The sequence below is a fragment of the Aquila chrysaetos genome, chromosome 3 (genome assembly GCF_900496995.4).
Source record: "Aquila chrysaetos chrysaetos chromosome 3, bAquChr1.4, whole genome shotgun sequence".
NCBI lineage: Eukaryota > Metazoa > Chordata > Aves > Accipitriformes > Accipitridae > Aquila > Aquila chrysaetos.
The window spans coordinates 46,890,606-46,918,206 of NC_044006.1; the positions used below are offsets into that span (position 1 = coordinate 46,890,606).

Genomic DNA, 27,601 nt, shown 5'->3' on the forward strand with positions numbered 1-27,601 from the left:
GTGGTCTGTTTTCTGCTAAAACCTACTGTTCTGACTTTCCAAGGTTTTCCTCATTGTTTTATCTAGTTGACACTCATCCACTATGTAAAACATAAGGTTTAAATCTTTCTGTTCCATAAGACGAAATTTTCCCTTCCAGCCTGTTAGTCAGACCTCTGATACCACATTAACCCTCTGCACCTGTGTCCAACTTATGGTTAAAAAGCATTTTCTTTGCATTCAAAGTAATAATCCAATCACTAGTTGTAGTTATCTCCTGGACAATTCTGATGGGGGATTTGTCACTCATACTGATCCCCCTCCTGCTGAAGCAGCCTTTCTTCCCTGGTGCAGCAGTGTCATCTCTGTGTGTTGGGTAGCATCTGCTCTTTTCACGAATACACCATGACTTGGCTCTGTGGGGATACTGTGATCTGCACTGATTAGCATGTATCTGCTTGACCAGCTAGACTTGCAACCGAAATATGCCTGCAGTATTATGTTCCTTCAGGGGATAAATGGAAAAGTTTTCAAGTTTTTCTGAAAAGATTTGCTTCTTGCAAATATGGCAGTTTTGGTGACAACAGTTAAGTTTGTTTCTTGCTATCACACATTGTTCTCTAACTTTCTACAGAGTCACTGTATTTGCATTATTTTAAAAACATTTTGCTTTGTTTGTTATAAAGGGCTTGTCTTTATAGTCATTCCAAGTAGCATCACCTTATTTTCCTTCCCAAATATGATGTCTTACAGGTATGTTCTGGAGGTCGATATATTCCTGAAGTTTCATTTTTCCTAGGGATGCAAAATTCTTCAAATCTCTGTTGCTCAACCTGATAGCATGTTCTTCCTCACTTGTTTCCCAGTTTTTATGTAAATCTAAGGCCTCAGACTAAGCTTTAGTTACAAAAAGCTACCATTTCTTTAATATTTAATCAGAAGGGGGGGTTGTTTTGTCTTTTTAAAAAACAGACCAAATTCGTGACTGATTTTTTTCCAGTTATTTACCACAACATTAGGTAGTCCAGCTGGACTGGAGCACTTAACTTCTCTGTCTTGCCATTCATCAGCTTTCAAGGATCTGTGTTCTCTTTTTCTCAGCTTCTCGTATGTGGTAACTAACTGTGAGCTAGTGTCAGACCTTTATGATTAAGACAACTAATATAATTAGTATGTATGATGAGATACATATATATGTATATAAAAGTATATATAAGTATGTATGCTGATGTAACAATTAGTAATTCAACAAATACATGAGAAAAGACTGTGGAGAAGAGGAGAAGTTAGAGAAGTCTATCTCCTATCTCCACAGATTACCATATACCTGGTTAGGTAACTAGACATCTTCCAGGCTATCTCTGGACTTTTCAGGGCTCCCTCTTGCAGGAGGCAGTGGGAAGCCACGGTGGGTCTCCTCCTGCAGCACAACAGGCTGCTTTAACACAGAATCCCACCCGAGGAATTCAAACTGATTTTGCTGTGAGGTCCTCCAGGTGGCAATGCAGACAAACTAAAAGGTCAGAGTGCCAGTTTAAAAATACTGAACTGAGAACATCTAAAGTTTAGATTACTAAAGGGGTCATTTTAATTGTGTTTCATTTAAAATGTTCATCATGCAGACAGGATTACCAAGTTCATGTAAATGAGAATTGGGCACAAAACAAGAGGGATACATTTGGTTTATGTAATCCCATTTAACATCATTAGCTGCTTCATAGCTAAGATTAAAAGATGAGATATTTTTAATGTAGAAAAAAACCAACCAAAACCCACAAATAATTACATTTGAAGGCACTAAAATGAGTCACTTTATTTTATTTTATTTTATTTTATTTTTATTATTGGTGCTTAATTCTCCACAGTCATGTATATTGGTAGTCATTTATCCCTTGAGGAATGCATACAAAATGTTGCTATTATGATTTTATGACATTTGTACCAATTTTACAAGATAGAAATATGTATATAGTTATAACCAGATGAAGATGCAACTTCTAGATCACTTAAAAATTTTAAACATCAGGAAATAAAAAGCAGCTAACATGTTTAGACTAAAGGTTTTCAGACAATGAATTTCAGTGTGCGTATATTTTGCAAATTATTTTTTATATATCAAAAAGGTCTGACTGGTGACAGGATGTTCCATGTCCTAGTTCATAAACTTTAACTTGCAAGAAAGCCAAAACCAAACTCTTAACAGTAAGAAAACAAAAACTCAACCCTAAGTTACATAAAAGAATTAAATAAGACTTTTCACTGTACTTGCTATAGAGATGTTACAACAGCAAACAAAAATGAAAACAAGCTCCCAGTGCCAACCTACAGGAACTGATGACTTAAATGACTATTAATTTTTGTGATTATGTAAAAAGGTGATTAATTTTCGCAACATGCCACAATGTCCACTCCTTAGAGTACCAACTTGGCAAGATTGCTTTGTTAGGGAAAATTTCTTAAAGAATCTTTTTCAACCTGATCTACCATCTGTTTGAACTGCAATACTAGTTTCTCCCATGAAAGGAACAAATATTTCACTTTAAATTGGCCATTCAGATGGCTAGTATCAATAAAACCCCACACAACTTTTCTGATTTGGAGATTTATGGGTTTTCTGATAAGATACAAGATTTAGGATTTACTACATGCATTTTATTTCCTTGAAATGTTGTACCTGTTTATGTCAATTCATTTGTTTTGATTTCACTTTTACTTGTAGTTCCATGCCACACTGCTATTCTATCTGTACAGAAAATTTTTAAAGGAAATGTTCCTGACATACATGTTTTGTTTTCCATCTTTTGTTCTGCATTCATTACTATGATATTGAGTGCTGCTTAAGCTAAGCATTCCACAAATAAATGTGCACAATAAATCTTTTGTGATGGATTACCAGGCCATATAATTATTTACAGAAAGCACACAAATGCTCCAAGGGGTAATTCATTAATGTGAATTAATAAATATAAAAATTAATTATATGGATTACCATAATGCTATGTAATTTAGAATATGTACCTCCTAGAAAATTCCAAAGCACTCTCTAGGCTACATTAGTCACTTCAGATACTCTGGTGTGGAAAATATATTTCTATTCTGTAGCATGTTATTAGATTTTAGCCAGAGCATGAAGAGAAAAGCTGGCTCATACAGCCAGGAATTTGAGGATCTGTAATCTCCTTCTATGTGTGCTTCTTAGAGTGCCACTATGGCTTCTCTGATCTTTTGTTGTATATAGCAGTTGTATATTTTGTGATTTTATTACAGACTAAAGTTCAGCAAAGCATTTGGGGAAATATTTTTAGCTTGTGTTATGTTCCATAGGTTTTTCTGGACAAAATATTTGTTTGTATGGTTTCTTATCACTGCGGGAACTGAACTTGATTCAGAAAGTTCTTCCAGTCATATGTTTCTAATACCCATATCCCATGTAACTCCTGTACATTTGTGTTTCATATTGTGGAATTGATACATGTAATGGATTTCTAGTGTGTATATATATTTGTTTGTAATGTTCTCATCACTACAATACCTGAGCAGCGATAACAATCCAAGTTCCAAATTGGTGCATCATGTCCACTTCACATAGAGGTGACTTATAATACCATATTTGTCCTTTAATACCCTAGGTAGAGAAAATTACACCCTACCTGTCAGCTCCTCACTTGTACTTCCTTGTCTGTCTGTCTTTTTTTTTCTTTCTTTTTGACCCAGAAGCTACTACCATTCAGCCATGAGCTAAACTTGTTGAAACCTTCTGATTTTTTAGCCACAGTTTTCCTCCAGGCCTTCAATTACATACCAATATAAATTCTTTTTTCCCTATTCAAAGCCAACATATCACTTATGAAGGAGTTCAATGATATGAGTATATACATCCTTAATACTGTTTCCATTAGCTAAAATTATTTCTGATCTTTTTGCCCCATAATTTATTCTGATATGTTATCGCCATCCATGTATTCATAGATGGGGTCCAATGTGACCTGTCCAGGATGGGAACTGGATATGTAAGGGGTGAGGGCCTGGTACATGATAAAAACAGGCATGTAGTTCCTACAAAAGGTGGGATGCCAGGCCAGGCATTGGTACACAAGTACCAGCAGAGATTGACACAGGCTGCTCTGGTTAAAGGGCAGAGTGACAAGATAGTGATTGAAGAGGCAAGAACTAAAACCAGCAGGGGTTTATTGTTTGTTTTTGTTGCTGTTGTTGGTGAGCTTCTTGGCATAATAGCAGGATGGTAAGCATAACAGTGGAAAGAAAAAAGAGACAGAACTACAGAGGGAGTTATAACTCGTCAGTGTGTGACGAGCATTTTCCTCAGCAGAGCAGCAAAAATGAAGTTATGAGAGTTCTGCTCTGTGGAAGAGGTAAGTGTTTATTGTGTTTTATATGTTTATTTGTTATGTGTCCCAAGAGCCTGGGTTTTTATCTTTTTAACTTTTGTAAGCTTAACAGGGGATATATACTGACATGCAGATGCTGCTGACCTCTTGGCTTTTTGTTGTCTCTTTAACATTGAGAAGATAGCACTGACTCACTGTATGAGTAAATAGGCCTTCTTGTGCCACTCTGCATATATGAGGCAATTTTTGATTCTTTCTGAATGGTGCTTCTTCCACCATATGTTTGACCTGGTGATGGCAGATGGCAGGTCTTTTCTTTCCCCTGTAAGGCCTTAGGAAACCTACCATTCCCTGAACTAGGAGCCATCTTTAAGTGAGCACTGGTAGAGTGGTTTGCCTGCTTGCTATGGCTCGAGAAACAGGAATTCAAGTCTCACTCTGTAGAATCATAGAATCATTTAGGTTGGAATAGACCCTTAAGATCATTGAGTCCAACTGTTAACCTAACACTGCCAAGTCCACCACTAAACCATGTCCCTAAGCGCCATGTCTACATGTCTTTTAAATACCTCCAAGGATGGTGACTCAACTACTTCCCTGGGCAGCCTGTTCTAGTGCTTGCTTTTGGTGAAAAGATTTTTCCTAATATCCAATCTAAACCTCCCCTGCCACAACTTGAGACTGGTTTCTCTTGTCCTATCACTTGTTACCTGGGAGAGGAGGCCAACACACACCTCGTTACAACCTCCTTTCAGGTAGTTGTAGAAAGCGATAAGGTCTCCCCTCAGCCTCCTTTTCTCCAGACTGAACAACCCCAGTTCCCTCAGCCGCTCCTCATAAGACTTGTGCTCTAGACCCTTTACCAGCTTCGTTGCCCTTCTCTGTACATGCTCCAGCACCTCAACACCTTTCTTGTAGTGAAGGGCCCAAAACTGACCACAGGATTTGAGGTGCAGCCTTGCCAGTGCTGAGTACAGGGGGACGATCACCTCCCTGCTCCTGCTGGCCACACTATTTCTGATATAGGCCAGGATGCTATTGGCCTTCTTGGCCACCTGGGCACACTGTTGGCTCATATTCAGCCAGCTGTCAGCCAACACCCACAGGTCCTTTTCTGCCCGGCAGCTTTCCAGCCACTCTTCCCCAAGCCCATAGTGTTGCATGGGGTTGTCGTGAACAAAGTGCAAGGACCTGGCACTTAGCCTTGTTGAATCTCGTACAATTGGCTTTGGCCCATCAATCCAGCCTGTTCAGATCCCTTTGTAGAGCCCTCAAGCAGGTCAACACTCCTGCCCAACTTGGTGTTGTCTGCAAACTTACTGAGGGTGCACTCAATCCCTTTGTCCAGATCATTGATAAAGATATTAAACAAAATTGGCCCCAATACTGAGCCCTGGGGAACACCAGTTGTGACTGGCCGCCAGCTGGATTTAATTCCATTCACTGCAACTCTTTGGGCCTGGACATCCAGACAGTGTTTTACCCTGGACATCCAGACAGTACAGCAAAGAGCACGCCTGTCCAGTCTATGAGTAGCCACATTCTCCAGGGGAATTCAATATTTAGGCCAAAGATTGTTCCCAGTCAATAAAGCTGTAAATTTCTATCTGATTATTTCTGCTGGAGAATCAGGGTGGTTGGATACTGTTAAACCTGTGCATGCTTTTGCGTAGTTACCAGTAGCCATGAAAACCGTTGTATTAGACTTGATGCATCAGATAGGTTCAACTGGACTCAAGACAGGAGGGGCAGTTCTTGGAGGCTTCTCAGGAACTGCCTTCCCAAAAGTTGTCAAGCACCTTATCAAGTTTGTAGAGGGCAGATGTCTGGGATACAATAGGATGTCTTCATACAAGGTTAGACATATGTTTAACATAGATATAATAGAAAATTGAGTTAATAATATGATGCAGACACATCAACCATTTGTAATAAGGCATGATCTGTAGGAAAAGCAGAATCCGTAAGGAAATAGCCAAATAATTTTGATTAATAAATCTATTGTGAAGTCATTCTGTTTCCATAAAATTTGTGTATAACAGAAGGGTTGAAATGTGTTAAATAAATTATTCTTATAAAAGTACATATAAACATACCTTACAGAAACATAGCAAACTTTTTCATTAAGATAAATCATTTTCAACTGCATTTTTAATGCAAAAACCAAGAAAGCAAACTCAATCCACAGTTATATTTTTTGGGTTGATAAGTTCTTCCTCCCTACCCCTCATCTCTGTAATAGGCTCCAGCCATATCAATCCTACACTAGAGCTTTAGTATGTTTTGACAGAATGATAGGTGTATATGTGTTTACCCTTGTTTCCTACTTCCAGATATACATGTCATACTACAAATTTTATTTCATTTTTAATCAACCACATCTTCTGCACAATGCCCTGGTTAAGGTTTTACACCATCAGAATGGAACTCTCATTTGATTTGTTTTTTAAGTTAATATATCCCAGTACAATGCTTCATAAAGAGAACATGGGTTTATGGAGATAGAATCATTAATATAGGTCTGATTGGGGTTTTTTACTTTAAAATTGGTTAGCTATGTTAAAGATATATATATAAATATTACTTCTTTCTCTCTCACATTTTTCAGACAATTGTATTTCAGTACTGAATATAAATTCACATAGGAAACAACAGACTTTGAATTCATAAGACTGACAAGCCGCTGGGCAAAATTACAAAAACATGAAAAATATATTTTTCACTTTACTATTTTTACTTGTCCTTATTATGGATGTGTGTGGGAGAAGAACTTTACAATAAGCCCCTTCAATGCCTGTGTTGTGGTTTAACGCCAGCCAGCAACCAAGTACCATGCAGCCGCTCACTCATTCCCCCCTGCCCTCAATGGGGTGAGGGACAGAATCGGAGGAAAAAAGGTAAAACTCGTGGGTTGTGATAAGAACAGTTTATCAGAGCAGAAAGGAAGAAACTAAAAATTATAATAACAATAATAAAATGACAATAATAATGAAAGGATTAGAATATGCAAAACAAGTGACACACAGTGCAATTGCTCACCACTCGCTGACCGATGCCCAGTTAGTTCCCAAGCAGAGATCTGCCCCCCCGGTCAACTCCCCCATGTTTACATACTGGGCATGATGTCATGTGGTATGGAATACCCTGTTGGCCAGTTTGGGTCAGCTACCCTGGCTGTGTCCCCTCCCAACTCCTTGTGCCCCTCCAGCCTTCTTGCTGGCTGGGCATGAGAAGCTGAAAAATCCTTGACTTAGTCTAAACACTACTTAGCAACAACTGAAAACATCAGTGCGTTATCAACATTCTTCTCATGCTAAATCCAAGACATAACACTATACCAGCTACTTAGAGAGGAACTCTATCCCAACCGAAACCAGGACAACCTGGTTTGGAAACTACATAGGGATAGCATCGCAAAGTGGCCTTTGCCATTGCTCCACAGCAGCCTGTGGAAGATGCCAGGTCCAGCTCACCCTGAGTGGATAGAGAGATCTTCTGGGAGCCACTCCTTGTGCTACAGTTCCCCAATATTTTAGCATGGCATATAGCCTCATGAGCTGGCGTAAAGCATGTTGACGCAGTTCCTCTTCTGTTGATCATAATCAGCCCTGTAATAAGGTCCCACAGAAAGCTGCTAGCTACAGCTAGAACAAACCTATGCATTTAAATTCAATCATTGTGTAGGTTTAGTTAATGAAGAACTCGTGTTTGTTTATTCAAAAATACAACATCGGTGTCCAGACTTGTTTGGTGGTTCTTCATTTTTGTCTTTGTTCCTGAATGCATTTACATAATACTGTAGGCTGTGATAAGCTTTCTTTAATGGATAGCTCATTCATTTCTTTTTCTCTGGTTAGTGGCAGCTAGAGCTGCTTTTAAGTCACTTTTTAAACCAGTTAGCTTCTCCTTTATTCCAAAAATCAGTTCTCTGATGGTGTTGTTATATCAGCAGTAAATCCCTTTAGATACAGACTAATCTTCCTGCAGTATCTGACAATAATTTCTTTAACAATCAGGAGACTCAATGCCATACTCCAAATTGTCTGTAATATCCTCTCCTTAGGTTCTATTATCTGTCATCACTATAGATGTGCCTATAAGTCTTCTATAAGATTATCTTGTTGCTAAGCTATTTTACTCATCTGGACATCATTTGTTTTATGATGCAATATTTGTTCTCATAGCCGAAAAAATAGGTGGATTTATTTCAGGCTTTCAGGGTTAATCCTGTATTTTTTATGTGCGTACTCCTATAGACTTCAATAAGATTACTTTTGTGTGTAAGGGTTGCAAGATTAGTTCTTGTATCATATATATGTGAATTTGTCAGAAATGTGTCTATGCTTCTGTAACCCTGTTCCCTTTCGCTGTCCTGCTTTAATGATTTTTATGATACCACTCTTATTTTCCATATTTTCTGTATGATTCAGTATTTAAGTATGCAAGCTTTCAACAAAAAAGAAATGTGTTTTTATAGTATTGCTGAAAGTATGATTTGGCTGATGTATATGCATAACTGCAAAAAGCTTCTATTCTGAGTGCTTAAAGGACGTAAAGATAGGAAATACTTTCAATAAAAATTGAATAATTCGTTACATGTCAGTTGAAGGGTAGGTAAATAATTAAGAGATAGCATAGAAAAATATTTCAGATAACTAAACTAAAATTAGATATAAACATATACTATTACCTAGGTTAATTCTAAGTTAATTAACCATCAGCAAAACCTCTTTGATCCTTAACGAACAATTGAAAGTTATTACATTCTTATATAAATAAGTAGTGGGGGATTGATTCTTATTGTCAGAAAGGGGCACTATCTTGGGCAGCCATCTGACATTTTTAAAGACTTCTGTGACTTAGTTTGGAGAAAAAAGGGAGGATTGCTCACTTTTTAGCTGCTAGGGTGTCACATTCTGTGTTATAAATACTGAGACAAGAAAGCAGAAAGATCAGGCACTGGTTCTTTTGGAAGTGCAATGAATGAGTTGCAAAGGAGAAAGTGAGACAGGGCAGAATCAAGCTCTAGTGTATAATACAGGCAGAAAAATTCCCATAACTCTTTCCCCGTTTAAACATTTTTGGGCAAGGTGTGGCTTAAATACAGTAGTTCTTTTTCTGAATTTGTGACTTCCTTACCAGCTCAGACTCACTGGCTTCTCATGGTTTGGTCAAGTGAAACCACTTTCTTCCTCTTGTTCCATTCCTAGAAGGATTCTTACGTGATCTGTCTTGCTGGTGGTTTCTACCTCTAAGAGGGGAGCAGCAGCCTGCGTGGCTGAGCTATGAGATCACCACTCAGAGCAGATCTAACTTCTTATCCTTATGCCTTAGAAATATTGTATCTACCATGCTGGACTTGACTTCACCAGCTTTAAAGCTTCTCTGGTCTGAAGGAGCGCTCAGACACTCAATAACAGAATACCTTTGTGGAAGCTGTCAAGCCAAAGCTATTGCCCTGTCTGGGGAATGTACTGGCTAGGAAAGCAGCTTAGCTCTTAGTGCAAGAACATTGGTAACGCACTTTGATCATTGAGCTGAAGTAGAAATAGGTGTCTGGTGTCTAGGCAGTGATCAAGGCAAAACCAACAAAAAATCTTTGGGATTGAATGCAAATGAAAGGTGTTGATGAACAATGGGGTGGACAGGGAGAGCCCTGAGGAAGACTGGTCAGTGGCTATTCAAGTAGCCTGCTGCAAGTCTTTAAGCAAACATCATTCAGCCATCTTGTGGGGAGAATGAATGCCTTTTTGATTGTCTGTTGGGGAGAATTACCACTTTTATAGAGCTGTTCTTTCCCAAAGCACTTTCCCAAAGCTTTTTGCAGACAACATTGATCATCTGCTTACTTCCCCTGTTGATAGAAGTTTCTTTGTTTCATAGAAAGAGAGGCTGTGACAGAAGGGGCAGGCACTGACTGAGCACTGCAGGTAGCAAACAGGTGCAGCTGTGAATGAGACTGACAGAGCTGTCCTTAAAATACGCAAATAAACTAGTGAACTGTAAGCTTAACTGATAGTGCTCTTGTTGATTCACTGAGCAATGAATAACCATTAAGTCCAGGGGGTTTACAGTCTTATGTATGTTCTGTTCTGCTGTTTACTTATCAGCTATAACTATCTACTATTTCATTTTTACTTACATTAATTAACTGTGCTTTAATTGGGCTAATTAAGTCCATTTAAGAAATACTTATATAATACTTCAAAAGGTAGAACTGGAGAAAAATGTTGAATAGTGTCAATAGAAGGGCTTCAAACCAGCTATGTAACCTGTCCAGAACAGAAGCATAGACTTTTGACCAAGTATATCTATGAAAAGATTGTTGGACATCAATATGTATAGGCAAAAAATGGTAGATATGAATAATTACTAAACAGTTACTAAACAGTGTCATAAGCCACATCCTAATGTAATGTAATTTCGATGAAATTTATGAGGTAGCTGATGTTATATATAATTCTGGGCCAAATCAATATATAATATAACTCTACATGTGTATTTTCTTTTACTTCAGAGAGTTACACTAGGGATAAATACAGCCCCACAATTCAAAATCAAAACCATATTATGACATTCAGCCTACAGTCTGATGGAAGAAACAAATCTTTCTAGAAAATGCACAGGGTATATGTATTTTATATATGTGCTTGAATTTCTGTGTACATATATTTATATATATAGATACACACACACTTCTATGAGCGATACCTTTTCAATAGTAAGCAGTAGCATTTTTTCCCTGAAATTTTTTCCCTCTGCTTTCATAATTAAGGTCTTTATCCTGATCACTAAATTTCTGCTCAAGATGGGAAGATGGGGAGCATTAGTGCATGCTCTCACCTTTTTTATAGTTTGAAATGCAGAAAAAAATCCTTTTCCAACATTTTTAGTGTTTAGGCAATCAGTACCTGTGCTGCCAAGGCTTATTGAAAGCAGCTGGATGCCTGCCTCTGTCCTCCCCCTTTCTCGGAACTGCTGCCAGAACAGGTAGTCAGAAACGGAAAGTAGAGAAATATTTGAGCATCTGTGCTCTCTCTCTCTCAGGAAAACAGCTGTGGCTTCCATAGGAAGCACTCATTTTTTCCCATCAGCCAAGACTCTGGATACCCTTGGGTCCAGTTTTGGCACAGCAAGCCAAGTAGGATGCAGTTTATGGCTTAAAACTTAGGAGAGAAACTGTTCAGGCAGTCCCATCCCTGGCAGAACATTGAGAGAAATTCCCCAGGCTGCAAGCCACATGTGGGCCTCTGACCTTTTATTAGCACACCATGGGAGAGGTTAACAATTGTTGAGACTTCAGTCCTCCCTTTGACATACAAATACAACAATACCAAGTAGGCTTTCCAAGACAAGCATATTTAGGGCACAACATCCTTTTTAATCTAGGATTCAACATGGGGGGGGCAAAAAATCAACCCAAAAACTTATTCTAAGAAAAGGATATATTTCTATAAAATTGAAGCCTGGATTGGTGTTTTTACCAACATTCTGCAACAGTTAATTATATAGTGATTTCTGACTTTTAAAACCAACATAATCATGAGATGGAAATAAATTCTCACACCATTTTTAGCTCTTCATGTGGTCAGTGCCATGAGTTATGGAACTAAGATTGCTCAACAGCTGGAGCAGTGTAAGTAATGCTTGCAGTTATCTGATTTTTAAGGATTTCTGTTGTGTTTATCCAAGTACATAATTGTTGAGATTAAAAAAAAAGAAGGTACAAATTCAGATTTTTTTTATATGAAAGAAAAAAATCACAGAGGGCCAACTCTGTGCCTTTTTGACATGCCTTTGTCATCTCAGCATTACTGTAGTGAATGAAACTTAGTTTTTACTAAGACAGGGTTTGGAAAGTAACTCCTTTTTGGGGAAACAGAATCATTGTCTGTTTTGCAGCTAAGGAGCAGTAGACTAAAGTGTCTTGCTATACGCTGCCTAATCTATGGCAAAGAATATAGATTGAATACCCCAGCATCCCAGGCTTTTACTGTAACTCTGATTATTCTTTCAGTCTTCAAGGCAAATTATTTTGACTATGCAGTCCCATGGTTTTAATGTTGAGAGTATGCTGAGTATAAAATAGAGGTGAGCTAGCTCATGCTTCTGCCGGTAGTCTGCAGCTATCGTCTGAAGAACGAATGCAAGCTGATCTCTAAATGTAATAATCGTATGACTGCTCTGACGGGAAGCAGGTTCAACCCTGTCCAATGCCAGAAACTGAAAAAAAAAAAATTAAAGCAGCAGCAGATCCTGCTTTTTGTCCTTTTACTAAGGTGACAGCCACATCTGAGAATGAAATCGGTGAAGTCTTGCACAAGGTTGGTTATTGCAAAAAAATAGTTGCTAAGTAATGGTTGTTCCATGTGCTAAGCAGCCTCATCTTTATTAACCACTGTTGGCAAAGTAGAACTTAGCGAATGTTAGTTAGAGGTGGGGAGTCCTTTTGTATTCATTTTGAATAAACAGAAATACCGGGCTGGTGGGGAGCCTGCACTGAAGAAGGATCAAGTACAGCTACACCATAGACACAGGCCTATCTAACCATTTACATACCTTTTGCAGCTTCCTTACATAGTTGATTCCAATGCTATACCATCCTTATAGCCAGCTATTATCTAATGAAAATTTTAGTTAAAAAATTGTTGTTGTTGTTGTTTTTATTACCCTGAGCAGTAGCTTATTATCTTCTTTTGTTTTTGTATTATTCTTTTACATGTCAGAAAATTTATCTTATTGCCCGTCCTGAGTCTTTTTTTTTTTTTCTTTTTTTTTCCCCTTAAGAATTCACAGTAGCATTGCTTCAAGCTTTCCTACAGGTCAGCTTTTCTAAACCTTTTATCATTCTTGTTGTCTACTTCATGACTATATCCAGCTTATCTATGTTTTCCTTAAAGACTTCATCACCTTTCAGTAGGCTGGATCAATACCTATGGGCGACATAAAATGCTTCTGTTAATATCTTCCACATTGATACTGGCATATGGTTGAGACATGTTTTGTTTTTTAACTGCTGCAACTCTCCCATTTTTTTCTGATGTACTCGTCACAGCATATTTGTGTATTTGGTTTCTCTTCAGTCTAGTATCTTCCATTTCTATTAAGCTACACATTTTCTCCAGCACCTCCAGATTTTTTAAAAACTATTATGAAATCTCCTCCTGTTCTTCAGGAAAAGAAAGATGTTTCATAGGTTTTCTGTATTTTAGAAATGTTGTGATATACGTGCCTGTTTTTTCATCTAGATTCTGATTTCCCTCTCATTTGGTGATATAATAATTGATTCTTCCTTTCTGGAGGTTTCTTCTTCCACTCAGTTCTGTACCCTCCACACAGAGGTATCATTTGGACCATATTCCCCTAGTTTTCCTAGTAGAAAGTCACATGGATCGCTTCCATTAATTTTATTTCTTTTTTTCTATGAGCTAATTAAATAATACAACTACATTGGCTTGACATAATGAGTAGGAATATCAGTGATTTAGCCGATTTGAATATATCTGTGGTTAATGTCAATAACAACAACTTTTATATAATCAAAAGATGGTGAGTTTTGGGAATAGGAGTTTTCCTGGACAAAAATAGAAGCAACAAGCCAGAACACAGGAAGAATGTCTTGAGAGCAAGCAAGCAAGAGAGACAGCAATAGCCAGAAGATCTACTTTTCCATGTAAAGGGATGGACAGAGGCCTGGACTGACCTCAGCATATTTTTCTTCTCCTTGGAACGTAAGAACAGGCATAGTTTTCTGCTTTTGGCCTCAAAAGAGGGTTGGCCAGCAGGATGGGTGTGTTCTGTCTATCTTTAACTTGGACATGTATCTTCTATGGCAAGATTTTTCCTTTATGGTATCAATGAATATTAACCCATTTCCTTCATTCAGAAATTTTTTTTTTTTTTTCTTTGGTTGGTCTTTTCTTTGGTTGGTTGGTTTGGTTTGGCTTGGGTTTTTTATGCTGAGAACAGCCTTCTATGTTCTCCATTTTTCAATGAAAGGATTCATTTCCCCTTACAACATGTTGGCTTTAAGAGCAATCTTTGTCTCAAATGACTTTTAGCCTTGATCTTCCTCTGTCTTTCTTGAATACTTCACTGTTGTTTGTTCACTGTGCTGGAAATCCCTTCTGCTTGTCACTCAATTGTTTTATCCCTCTCTGCACATTCTTATTCCTTTCTTTCACGTTTGCCATTAGTCGCAGTAGCCAGCTTTTTCCTATCACTTCTTTTCAACATCTGCAGCAAAGTTTTTCCCGTCAGTGACCTAATGTCTGTGGGTTATACTTAAAGGCTGGGATTATTATTTTTTTTTCCCCCACACAGTGGAAAAATTCCCATTTTGGATCTTGTAGCTAGTCAACTTTCTCTCAAGAGGATATGTAGTATACCAGTGAGTGGAGATCTTCCACTTTGCACCCACCTTTGTCAGAGCTCTCCAGGCTGTCAGAGCGCTCTTGTTTCTGTTCACCACCCTGCCAGGGTGCTTATGCACTATAGCCACATTCTGAAATGAAACCCTCTGTGTAGAAACATACAATATTTTATCTCTGCTAATGATGGAGAGATTGGATGCTGACTTACCTAACATTTTTCCTGCAATGTCAGTATAGTATTGTATTAAACTGACATAAAAATGAAGGGATTGAAGAGATTGAATTATCTATGTAGATGCTTATTTGGTGAATGTTACATAGCTAAGTAATATCCAGTCCAAATTCGGAAATGCTATGTTTAGAAATTTTTCTTCTGTGTTCAAACTACAATAATTTTTTTTCTGTAGCTGTAATTTTCCTGTATTTTCAAGCAAGAATGCAAGCATAAAGGAGACATCCCTCCTGCATGGACTCCTTTAAATGAATTTGTCCCATCTTTTAAGTAAAAACTTACTTCAATGCAGGATTAAGCAGTACAGTACCTAAACTTTTCTTAAACCCATGACTGTATAAAAAGAATACCCTTACTCTTATCCCAGAAATATACATGTCTAGCCTTTCTTGCATAGAATAATTCATTTAAAGGCATTCAATTCTTTAAGCCTAAGAGAACAATTTGAATTTGATTAAATATAAGATCCCTGCAGTAAACTATAGATTAAACTAAAATGAGCTTCATATATCTTGAATAAGGGAGATTAAACTGCTCTTTACATATAATTTATATAATATCTTATAAAGTGAAATAGTTCTTTGCAGATGTCTGTTTTACCTTCCAACTTGTTTGAGCTATAAGTGATGCAATTGGGTGTATATAATTATGCTACAGCTGCTGACAGGCATAAAAGTAAATGAGATGTTTCATCTCAGTGGGTACATTTCCTGTTTAAATGTTTAAGAAAATAAACTCGACAGCTTTAGCCAACCTGAGACAGGACTATCTCAAATATTTCATTTCTGCAATGAACAGCTATTAATAACTCTTTCAATCTCGTTTGGCCTGTTAACCTGCAACAGATTAAACTGATATGTTTACAGATTGAGTAAGTTTTGTCGCCTTAACTTCTATGAAAGCTTTATTTTTAATTGTTCATTTAAAATATAATAATTGAGAAAATTTCCATGCCTGTTGTTTGTCAACTTTGAGGGAAAATGGAGCGTGAAAAATTGCAGAATATTTAAAATAAAAAAGTTGAAAGTCAGAATTAAGATCTTCTAAAACTGTTGATCTTTGAACTTATTTTTCAGTACTGTGTTGTCAAAAATGAAACTAAAGCAATATGAAAGAACAATAAACAGAAATTCTAAAATATTACTATGCTCTGGAATGTGTAACAAAGTGTATATTTTGTTTGCAGGTTTTATGAAATTTTGTAAGCTCAGATAACGATTGACAATTTATAATTACTAAATATTTTTTTTTAAATGTATTTGCAAAACAGTGAAAGAGACTCGGTCCAAAGTTATTTTTAAATGTTCATTGAACAGCTGAAGTGACTTTTTTGTTTAACAGGGTTTAACTTTGGGGACAACTTGAAATGGCTAAATATTTTAGAATGATCTAGGAATTTATAGATGGCATTACGTAAGACTGTGGGAAGTATTCTCAGATGTTTCAGTAAAATATTGTGAAACAAATTCACACTGAAGAGATGCAGAGAGTTGATGTATATGTTAATGAGTATCATGTTGATACTGTTTCCAGCTTGCATTAGCTCATTGCAAGGTGAAGATTTAGTAATCTTTAACATGCTTTGGCGTTCCTATTCACATGACTGACAGCAAAGCTTCCCACTTTAGTGGGGTTTTTTGTCTTTTGGGGAATGAGGTAAAACCTTCCTAATCCTAGTGCTTAGGCTGTGGATTATGCTGTGACCCAAGAGAGAAGGAATTTCATAGGTAACAGTTCAATAGGATACATATATCTACACAAGTGATTTGAGAGGTAGTGGGCTGGTTTCTCCAGAGTGAACGATGTGATGCAAGATACCATGCTGGATGCACATAAGCCATTTTAGGTCTAAATATAACTGTAATAATGCTGCCTGTGTAAAAATCCCCATGTATTTAGCTGAGGGATGTGACTTACTAGCTTGTGTGCAATGCCAGGAAAGACAGAGTCAACCTGGTGCTGTGCTGAGAGAGATTTAGCAGCTTATGTCCTTGCTAGCTCAGGCATCTCTGCAGTGCACTTGATTTCATAGTGGGTATGTGCCCAGCTGTGAAAGCAACTGAGGACTATATATCCTTTCTCCAGATCTTTCTTTGTATTTCCTGGATAGGTAATATAAGCCTTTTAAGGTATGGGGGCTTTTGCAGCCTATGTTTTCATACATTATCTAGCTTTAGAGTCTCAGACCATATTTTAATAAAAGAAGGAATGTTTAAAACATTTAACAGAATAGGAAGGAGATGTATATATCACTTCTCTATTATTTTCTCATTATCTATTAATAATGAAGTATAAAACTAATGAGGTATATCATGGTAGCAAGAAACCAGTCTATGAGTGAACTATCAATATGCTTTGTGGGGGATGAAGATATTTGGCTTAATCCTGTGTGCCAACAGTCTCTTAATACACACCTTGTTCTAGGTCAGGGACATGCTGAATCTGCAAGGTATGTGCTACACCAATAGTCTGAATGTGTGTCATGAACCGTTATGGAGAATTTCCAGACATCCTGCTACTTTTACAGAAATCTTGGACAAATGCTGTGAAGCCACTACTATTGTAGTTGTCCCTGTTCCCTTCTATCCACAGTTCTGTCACAAAAAAAAAAAAAAAAAAAAACCAGCTTCCCACTACCTTCTCCATATATTTCCAACTATATGGAAAGCATCACACAGAGAAGGAACCTTCTTGTTTCTTGGTTTCCCTTTCCAGGTATTGTTATTGCAGCTTTTTTGCTAGTGCAATCTTCTTGATCTCTGCACTGTACAAGATTAGTCATTCCTGGATCTGCTGTTAATGCCATGGCATTTCTCTACTAGCCTCAGACTGCTCATCTCCAAACATTGCACTAAGAATGAAGATCCATGCATTTATTACCCAAATCCTGACTTCCAGAAATAGTGAACTTCTTTCCCCATTTCCGAGACATGTATTTTCTATCTCTGTGTAGTTCAGCACCTGAAGCAGTCCTGTGTAGAGAAGTGGGAAAACAATGATGGTATTAATGAAAACTGCACCACTTAGGTACTTGTGAAACCTGGAGTAGTTTATTCAACTATAGTTTATTCAACTATTTTGCTATTAATATTAGTATTTTTTATTAACTGTTATATCAGTTCATTATCTCCATCTTTACTAGAAAAGGACAATTACACTACCCAGACACAGCCTTCTCAGGTAAAGTTTAAAAATTACTCTACCATTAATATTGATAGTATGAAATGATTTCTGGTGGATCTGAAGAAGCGGTGTCCAGATTTGTAGATAAAGAATATAAAAAGAACCTTAATCATGTTTGATTTGCAGTATCAGTTAAACAATTCTAAGCATCACATTGAGAGGGCTCATTGTTTATCACATTTGCCAGTACCAAGTCCACTTTATGATGTGAAGAGCCAGCCTAATGAAGTATGTGGATGTGCTGATTTTCCCAAGCCCTCTCCAGAGCTAGGAATACATTGCCCAGCACAGAGGTGTTCAGAGAAGTCACTATCATAAACACGCCCATTCCTATGGTGTTGTATCCCAGACATAGCCAATTTGTTGCACAGTTGCAGACTGTCTCTGCAGTGAAATTTGGAGTGAACATGTCTGGGCAGAATCTGAGAAACATCAGAGAATCATTGAATGATTTAAGTTGGAAAGGATCTGAGGTGTTGTAGTTCGAGCTTCCCCCCCGCTTAAAGCAGGGCTATCATTGGACAGTGGTCTGCATTTCTACACCAATATCTAAAGCCTTCTAATTCTATCCAGATGAAATCTGCAAGAGGAAAGACACTATGTCTAGGCAGCTCAAATATAGAAAGCCATTACAAAAGAGAAAATGGCAGAAAATAACATTAGTGATCAGCAACAAAGTTAGTCATGCAGAAGTGGGTACTTGAATTTAGCTAATGATTTTAAAGTTCTTTACAGCCTAATAAACTTTGATCACTCCAGTGGGAGTTTCCTGTGAAGAGCAGACTCAGTCCTGCAGTCAATCCATTAGTTAAGCTATCTTTGTTCTTGTGAATAATGTTATTTACATTTCTGTAGGCTTATTCAGAGAGAGAATACAGGCTCTATGGAAGTACAAAGGCTGTATGAAAGGAGGTAATGTAAATATTTGGAAGAGGACTGTCCTCTTCCAGCAGTCTAAAGGACAGTGTATAATTAATCTGTAGTTACTTCAACAGGTAAATGTAGCAAGTGCTTATACTAAGGTGGCAAAATTTTGCATTTAACTTTGTTGGATATATGGTTGTGAGAAATTCTGCTTTTAGGCCTAGCTGTTCTATATATGACCACTGTCCAGAGTAATTTTTCACTTGAAGACAGAAGTGAAACTATTGTTCTTATGTAATATTCTTTGTGGGGGAACTTTTCTCAGTGTAAAAATAGAAAATGTATACTATTTAACTCTATCTTTTTATTTCAAAACTGGCTGAATTAGGAAACCATGAATATTTTTATCAAAGGTCAAATATTAGTTGGTTTGGACAATACAAGAAGGAATGAGAATTTCTGTGACGATAATTCAGAAACTGCAAAGGGAAAAAAAAAAAAAAAACCACACAAAGCCAAAACCCAACCTGTTAGGGTGCAAGACAGTTGAACGGGAAATACAAAATATCTGCACATAGGATTCAGGAAATATGTTTTCCCAAGGGCATTAGGAAAATACTGTTCAACTGTAGTTCAGGTTGCCTGGTGGAATGCTCTTCTGCTGCTTCCTGCTGCCCACACTATTGTCTGCTCAAAATTCTGTCACGTATCGTCTCGACTTTCCATTGCTGACATCACCTGATTGCACCATTTGTTCAAGTGGGTCAAGCCCTGTAACTCCAAAGTGTGCAGTAGCAATCAAAAGAAACTGAACTCCAACCTACACAGCAAGTTTCTGCTTGGTAGCCTCATACAGCTGGCTCTGTTCAGGGTAGGTCAGCATTCTAACAGTAGAGCCAGCCAGAATGGCTGTCATGCAAGGGAGGATGTGGCCCCTTAATTTTTTTCCCTGATGTTTGGGTTTTTCTCAAACCCCACCCCTCACAACCTTGCAGCATTATTGCTTCATGAATACGTTATTTCCATTGAGTACTGGCAGTCCTGACATTGATAGGCAGTGAATCAATACTTTTATAGAATCATGAAGCCAAACTAGTTCTGCAGATCCACAATGTGCAGTATGTAGGTTTTCATTCTGGATGTAATAACTGCAATTTGAAATAAGCCCCCACAAGTATTGAGCATGCTTTAAGAAATTCACAATAAAGAATTTAATTAAGAAAGAAAAAACTGCATCACTCCATTTTAAAAGAAAAATTCACCTGAGATGTTTTTTTCATTTTGGGCCTATAATAGCAATAACCATCTTTAGCTGAGGACATTTCCTGGGGCTTAATGGCCCATGGCTGTGCTTCTTCAGGTGATCATCATCTCCCAGCAGTCATTAATCCCCTACAAATGCCCTGCACTTCAGTCATTAAATGTGCTTAAACGTGCTTCTTCTGAAAATGAAATACTTCTATATTTAATGCATCTTCCAGGAATAGGAGTGATCTTTCTGAGGTGAGGAATGAAAGGAGTTTAGTAACGTGTCAGAGAAGTACTAATTATGACAAGTGGATAAGATCTGTTTCCGGAGATAGCTCAACAAAGAATTTTTCCACAGTAAGAGCATGTTATATGTAAGTCATCATTTTATAGATGTCACAATTCACACTCATCCCAATTACATAACAGCCAAATCAGAAATACAGATAGTTATTTGTAGTTGGTTTTCTTCTATGGGTCATCTCAGCATAGAAATAAAACATCTCACAAAACACAGACAGTGTGTGCCTGCAGCACTGCTTAAAAAGTCTTTCCATTCCATAGCTGTAAAATAGAGCTATGCAGTTTTACAAGGTGTTTGTGATAATGCAAGGAAAAAAAAAAAAGTTAAATCTTTCATACCTAAAGGTCTGAAACTCTTGTAAGTAAGTCTTCTGGTGAGAATTTTATGAAGCTTTCTTACAAATGGGACCACAAATACAGCACCAACAGTGCCATCAGAAGTTTTAAACACAGTAGACAGCCTACCCTTGCTCAAGTAGAATTAAAGCCTTCAATGAAAATAGTTATAGAGAATTTGTCTTGATACTGGTTGAATGGTGATTGGATTTTTTTTTTCTTTGGAATTCTACTTATTGATACATTGTGTTATTTCCATCTTGTGCTGCGAAGTATGTAATGTATAGATTACATGAAGCCTGTACATGTCCCAAACAGGTTGTGAGAGGGATCAGACCTGATCCCATTACATTCCCTTCAATGAGTGCAAAATGAGTACCTTTTAGGTATTATGGTCATTTATTATTTATATTGGCCACTCAGCTCTCATGTACTTCAGTGAGTGACTATGTAGATGAGGACAGAAGTAGATTTTTGGGCCATGCATTGTTAAATGTTGAATCTAAAATGACGTTAATGTTAAAATTGGAGCTTTCCTGGTCAGTACCTTTTGATTGCAGATTAACCTGAAAGGAGAATTATTATAACCTGACCCCCAAATTCCTTTTCTTTTCAATTTTCTCTGTCCCTTCAAATAAACAAAAAATCACGTGAACAAAATATCTTTCAGTATAAATGGAATGTTTTGTTTAACTCACAGTAAAAAAATTCACTTACTTCAGTAACCCATAACAACTGCCTTAATTTTGCAATTTTCTAATTTAGAGAAGATTTTCTACATGAAAGACATAGGTTTCTTTCAGAAAATTTAAAATACAAAATTTCACATACACACATGTGCACACACTTTTTATCTTTCTTTCTTGGTTTTTTGGACAAAGCTATTACCTGAATTAAACTTTACTCTGCAAGTATTCCTGCTCGTCCCAAAGCAGTTTTCAGCAAATAAACTAATTAAAAATAAAAAATTAGATCTCTCATTAAAATTCACTGACTAAAAAAAAAAAAAAAAAGATGCACAGAGCCAAGGACAAGATAAAGAGTATTACATCTTAAAGTTGTTTGCAGTCTGGTTTATATCTCATCATAAATAGCAGGTTGGGGAATAAGTACTGATCCATTGTAGTACTGATCCATTGTACTGCAGCCAGAACACTTCTTCTGCCATAGATTCTCTTTAAGTCTACTTTGGGTATTTGTACCCTACCATGCAATTTACAATGTCAGCATTCTTCAGACCATTTGTCAAAAAAACAGTTAACTTTTTTGCACCTACCTTCTGTCACAGCTGGTGTCATTATTGTCCTGTCTTATTATATACGACTCTGAGTACTCCAAATCCAAACTCAATTACAAAGTAAGGAAGGTCATGCAGACTTTGCCAGTTACCTTGTTTTGGTACCATTCAGAAAGAACAAATTCAAACAGGAATGTACACAACAAAAAGTAATAGAAAAAAGAAAGCATACATTCCTAAAGTGAACGTATCAGTATGCCTAGAATTCTTGTATAGTTTTCTATTTGGGAGCTCTCAGTTTTCACCCATTCATTATATTTGCAGACAAGTATAATTTTAAAAATCTTATATTATGTTTCTCATTTTAAATTCTGTGTTGTAGGTCTTGTTTTCCCTCTGCGCTGCATTCTGGGGAATCCAAATTATGAAGCGGATCACTTCATCCAAAGATAAACATCACTGAAAGAGCAGTTCTAACATCACTAATTATGGAAACAGCACTTTGGAATAACCTTCTAAGTTCCTTGGAATTAATCAGCCATGAATCTTACTGAATCGCAATCATTTTACTTATGATAGGAGAGGTTTGTGATTTCGTATGAAAGTTTGAAAGATTCATTAGGACGTGTATTCATTTTTATTTGATTTTTAAAAAAATATTTAATTTCCTCCCAATTTAAATAAAATGTTTGTTCACAACATATATTTTTACATTCAAAGGATTACAAAGTCTTAGAAACCATGTAAAACAAATTGCATTTTTGCAGTGATTTTGGTAGCAATCATACATGAAAAGTATTTTTCACAAGAGGAATAATTAAAATCATATTTGTTGTAACCTGGTATAAAGTGCCTGACTCTCTTCCTATTGAGGCTAAACATAAACATATGTGAATGTCAGTTTTTCCGTAATGATTGAATTACACTAAAATCTCAATGTCATGCCCAATTCGGTGTTCATAACATACAGCTACATGAGGATGAGTAGTCGAGGCAAGAAAATGATTAAAAACAGCATGATAAAATAACTCGAACTAGTATGAGTTGAAACATCTTCAATAAAATTGGCTGATGTATATGTTGTATAATGCAGACTTACAGTTTAGACTGAATTATTTAAGGAGTACACCTGTAGCTGCCAACTTTAGATACTGATCAGGCCAGCACTTACATATGGGTATCCCATTGACTAATGTTACTCACGTGACAAAATATTTGCAAGGCTGGGCCCTTAATTTCTGGTAATTTCCTGCTGGGGTGATCTCAGGGGAGATGCACGTCTTGTCTTTCAGGAGCTGTTGGAAAGATGGTTTGTACTAAGATAGGAAAATTAAATACAAATGGTAAAGGGAGTCTCCAAACAGCAGGACTGGCAAAAATACTAGAGCTAGGTTGTTTTTCTTTCCTCACACTCTTCCAACTTTTTATTTGGCTCCAAGACTTTTAGAAGTGCTTAAAGTCAAGTAGCTAAAAAATGTAGGCTGTCTTGCATGCCTAAAACTAGTAATAATACCTGGATTAAAAAATGGATTTAAGTTTGGGTTGTTTTTTTTTCCCATTCCATTTTCCTTTAAGGTGTTAATGACATGCTAACAGACATCTCAGATTTAGACAGGTAGCCTACTGTTAATTAACCCATATTTTTAGTCTCTAGCTGTAACAGATGCCACTGTCTACATAATTGGATATTTCCAATAAATTGTCAGAAACACAATAATGTTATAGAAATAAAATTGATCCAATGTTTAGTGATAGTATCACCTTAATTTTATATAAATTTTGAAACCCCAGTTTTAAGTTACTCCATGTGTGTATCAGATGCCTTGTGCCTATCACTTTCTGTTCGAAGACCTTGAAATATTTGACTGAGAAAGTGGGTGTTAGTTTGATTAGAGGTACTAATACCTGGGATGCAAAGTAAGGATAATTAATACTTTCCTAAACTGAAGGTGTGTTTAAATAGAGGACTTGTGGAACTTCTTCACTTTACATAATGAGAATGAAAAATAATGAAAAAACTGGCCCATGAAAAACCTAGAAGAAATAAGATTTTAGATACTTGCTGAGAAGTTTAATTCAAACTTTTATTCATAACAAGGTAGGCTTCCAATGTCTTTTTAAGAAATAGATAAATACAGTTACATACCTCTGAGTTCCAGAGTGGAAATATAATCTCATGACTAACACACCGGTGTGACAGCCAGGAGCTTTCTCTGGTACTACCAGTTCTGACCAAACCTTGTCATCTCTTTGCCTGAATTTCCCCATCTGTGGGATGGGGGTGATGGCAATACTGATGGTGTCTCTCACCATAATCAAATTATTGCTTTTGGGATCTTTTCCTTATGAAGCTATTCTAGGATATTTAAGAAAATGACAGAATCTGATTCCAGAAGTACAACACAATCTACAAACTTCTTATGTGACACTTAAGTTAGTGTACCTATATTTTCAAAATTTGTAATAGTGACATCAACCTCACAGGAATATTTTGAGGTCAGTTTAATATAATGACTAAGTAACATAACGAAGAGTCATATTGAAGGTCAGTTTCCTTATCAAAAGAAATCCTTCAAAGAGACAGAACAGGATAAAAAATTAACATTTTCTGCATTTAAAAATCTGCAATCTTGGAAGGACAATAATGAAGATCTGAATTAAATTAATTTTAAAGATATCCTAATGAATGTCACTTATTTACATGAAGTAATGAAAGGAATGTGATTTCAAAAATAAATTCAGATTAAGATGTTCTATGTAAATCACCAGTTTCTCATTCTAGTCACTATCAGTTGCCTACAAATAAATTAAAAAATACAGATAAACTAGTGACAAATATAAAAGGCACAGTAGTTTAACTAAGATCTTATCCAAAAGAAAACAGTTGTACTCATGAGGTCAATTCTAATAAATGAAATATGCAAAAACCAGGCACAAAGTATAATTCAAATATACCCCTGCTACAGCCTACTCACTTAGAGATCCTGAACTCTACAGAAACCTTACTTTCCTACCTTAAAAGTGTCTCATTTCTCAGCTTGATGGGAATCTGGAAATGAAGCATGGCTTAGTTTCAATTTGGCAGCCCCAGTTTGGCCAAATGAGGGGGCGCTCTACCATTGGGAACATCTAACATGTCTAACAGAACTGCGTCCCTTATAAAAAGTGGCTGATGAAGGCAACCTAGTCATTAAAGCAGAGGCCAAATAAATTTCCTCTTTCCCAAGGGTTTTCAAATCCCAATTTCCTACTTCCAAGGATTTGCCATTGTATATAGGTTGTTTGAAAGCAAGGTGTAGGAGAGGAACAACATTCTTCCTATTGTATAAAGAGCAACACAGAGCCTGAGAACAACTCCTCTGGCTGAGTGCTTGAACAGACTCATCATGGGTGTCCAAGACTCTTGTACTTTACAATAACATCCACTGGGTATGTATAAGCAATTCTTTGGATACAGACTGGAAGCTAGGGTTTGCCTTTCCCAGAGAAGGGAGAGTTTCAAGGACAAGCTCATGGAAACACCCTTGACTGCCTCATTCTTCCATTAGCTATGTGGTAGGTAGCTATATCCCTGTCAACTTTCTTGTCATTATTTTTTTTTAATATAAACTATTTCAATATTTTAGGCACATAACACCAGTACTGGATCTAGTTCATACTGTCTTTATAGCCACTGCATAGAATGAAACAGTCATCCCAAAGATCTCTGGTTTTGAGTAATCAAGTCTCTGGAGACTAGATGGCCAATGAATTGAATTATGTGCAGTTAATATATTACATACAGTTAATTGAATGAATTAACTGCTAACTGCAAACATTGCTTGTTGCTAGGATATATTAGTGATATTTTGGTAAGCCACCCCTTCTCACCTCACCTTTTTAATAATCCATTGCTTATTTCTTTAGAATTTGACCATGTTTTGTGATTTGAACAACTGTATGGGATCAAGTGAAATCAGGTGAATTATGTGAGGAAATTAGTGAACAAAATGTTGGTGCAAAACTAATAGATTTTGTGCAAGTAACTATTTTTCTTTTAGAGAGCCACTGTTTCATGTCTCTGGAAACAAAAATATTCTGCAGCCTAAAACCCCAGTGTCACATGTCTAAGGGAAAAACTTCATAAATAACTTTTGTAATATTTGCAGTATTGCTTAAGACTTCCTTTTGGTTTTGTTTGTCATTAAACTCCCTAGTGGCACACCTTGGGGGAAAAATGTAGATAAACAGAACTTATTTTCAGCAAAAGTGTTAAAAAAGTGACTTCCCCTGCTCTTTCCAGCTGTTGTAGCCACATCCCTACACATGGCCTTTCCCGGACTATGTACACAGCAATATCAAGTTACTGAAAACCCAGAAGTAAGCAGCTGATCCTGTGTTCGCTTGAGACCTGACCCTGCACCATTCACATCACCGAAAAACTTGCTTCTGACCTCACGATCAGGGCAGAGCATTCCCTGTATGGAAACAAGAATGATGCAATATTTACTGCAACTCAAGCTTTGGTACAGTGCATTAATTAAAAGTAACGCAGTTGCACAATTACTTGTTCCCATAAGTGGCTAACATGGTGTTCTTTGTGTTATATTAAAACTAGAGTCCTTTGATGGATAAATGGTAACAGTTAAAGCTGTAAACGATGCATACCAGATACAAAGGGCTCAGGCGCTTTCTCTTGTCTTTCCTATCTCCAGTTTTCTCTCAAGGCTGTGGGGTTAGGGACATCGTTACCTAAACCATTATCTAAAAGGAGGTAGTTGATCTGATATTTTAAAGCTTCCTTTTTACAGACAACTTTCTGTGAGCTTTCAGGATTTTATGTCATGCGATTAGGCACTACTAAGCTGAATGGCACTGAAGGTAACTGTTGTTCCGAGTTTTCTTCTTTGCCCTTTAATTTGTGATAAAAAGAGCTATGGCTCAGCAATGGAGTTCATCAAGAAGAGCAATAACTCTCAGAGAATGCTAAAAGCAAAGCATTGCCACATCTTGCAATACTATGCAAAATACGTTGCCTATAGTTGAAGATTTTCTTAAAACTCTGGCTCCCGGAATCCTGTGACTGCTGCTTTTTTTTTTTTATTTTATTTTTTTTTATTTAATACACTTATATGCTTTCTTTAATAAATGTTTCTGACTGCTGAAAACAAGAGCTATAGAAGGTTCAAAATCTAAGAGGCAAAAAGAAGATTTTAATGGGTAACATTTTTAAATATTTTCCATTTTAAACCACCCTAGTGATTACATGAGGTTTGACTCATGATTTTTAAACACTTGGGATTGCTAATGCTGAATGGGAAAAAACTGTTCTTGGTCTATCCTTTTCCATAAAACCTCTGGTTCCATCATAGGCATATACAATGGCCATGAGGCAGAGTTTTGCTGGGTTTCCTGGTTCCCTGCTGGTGTTTGACCTGTTCAGTTTGGAATTAAAACAAAGTGGGCCACAGAGCTGGCTCTCTGAGGGCCCACGACCCTCAGTAACTCTCAGCACGCG

The 27,601-nt window shown here is 37.0% G+C and overlaps 1 protein-coding gene across 1 annotated transcript in view; it reads left to right on the forward strand.

Moving 5' to 3' along the window:
* Positions 1–23,189, forward strand: part of AGMO (alkylglycerol monooxygenase) — a 198,192-nt gene extending 175,003 nt beyond the window's left edge. The window contains exon 13 of the mRNA XM_030010075.2: positions 22,487–23,189. Within this exon, the coding sequence (XP_029865935.1) occupies positions 22,487–22,567 (81 nt within the window). The 3' untranslated portion in view covers positions 22,568–23,189. The remainder of the gene's footprint in view (positions 1–22,486) is intronic.
* Positions 23,190–27,601: the final 4,412 nt, after the last annotated feature.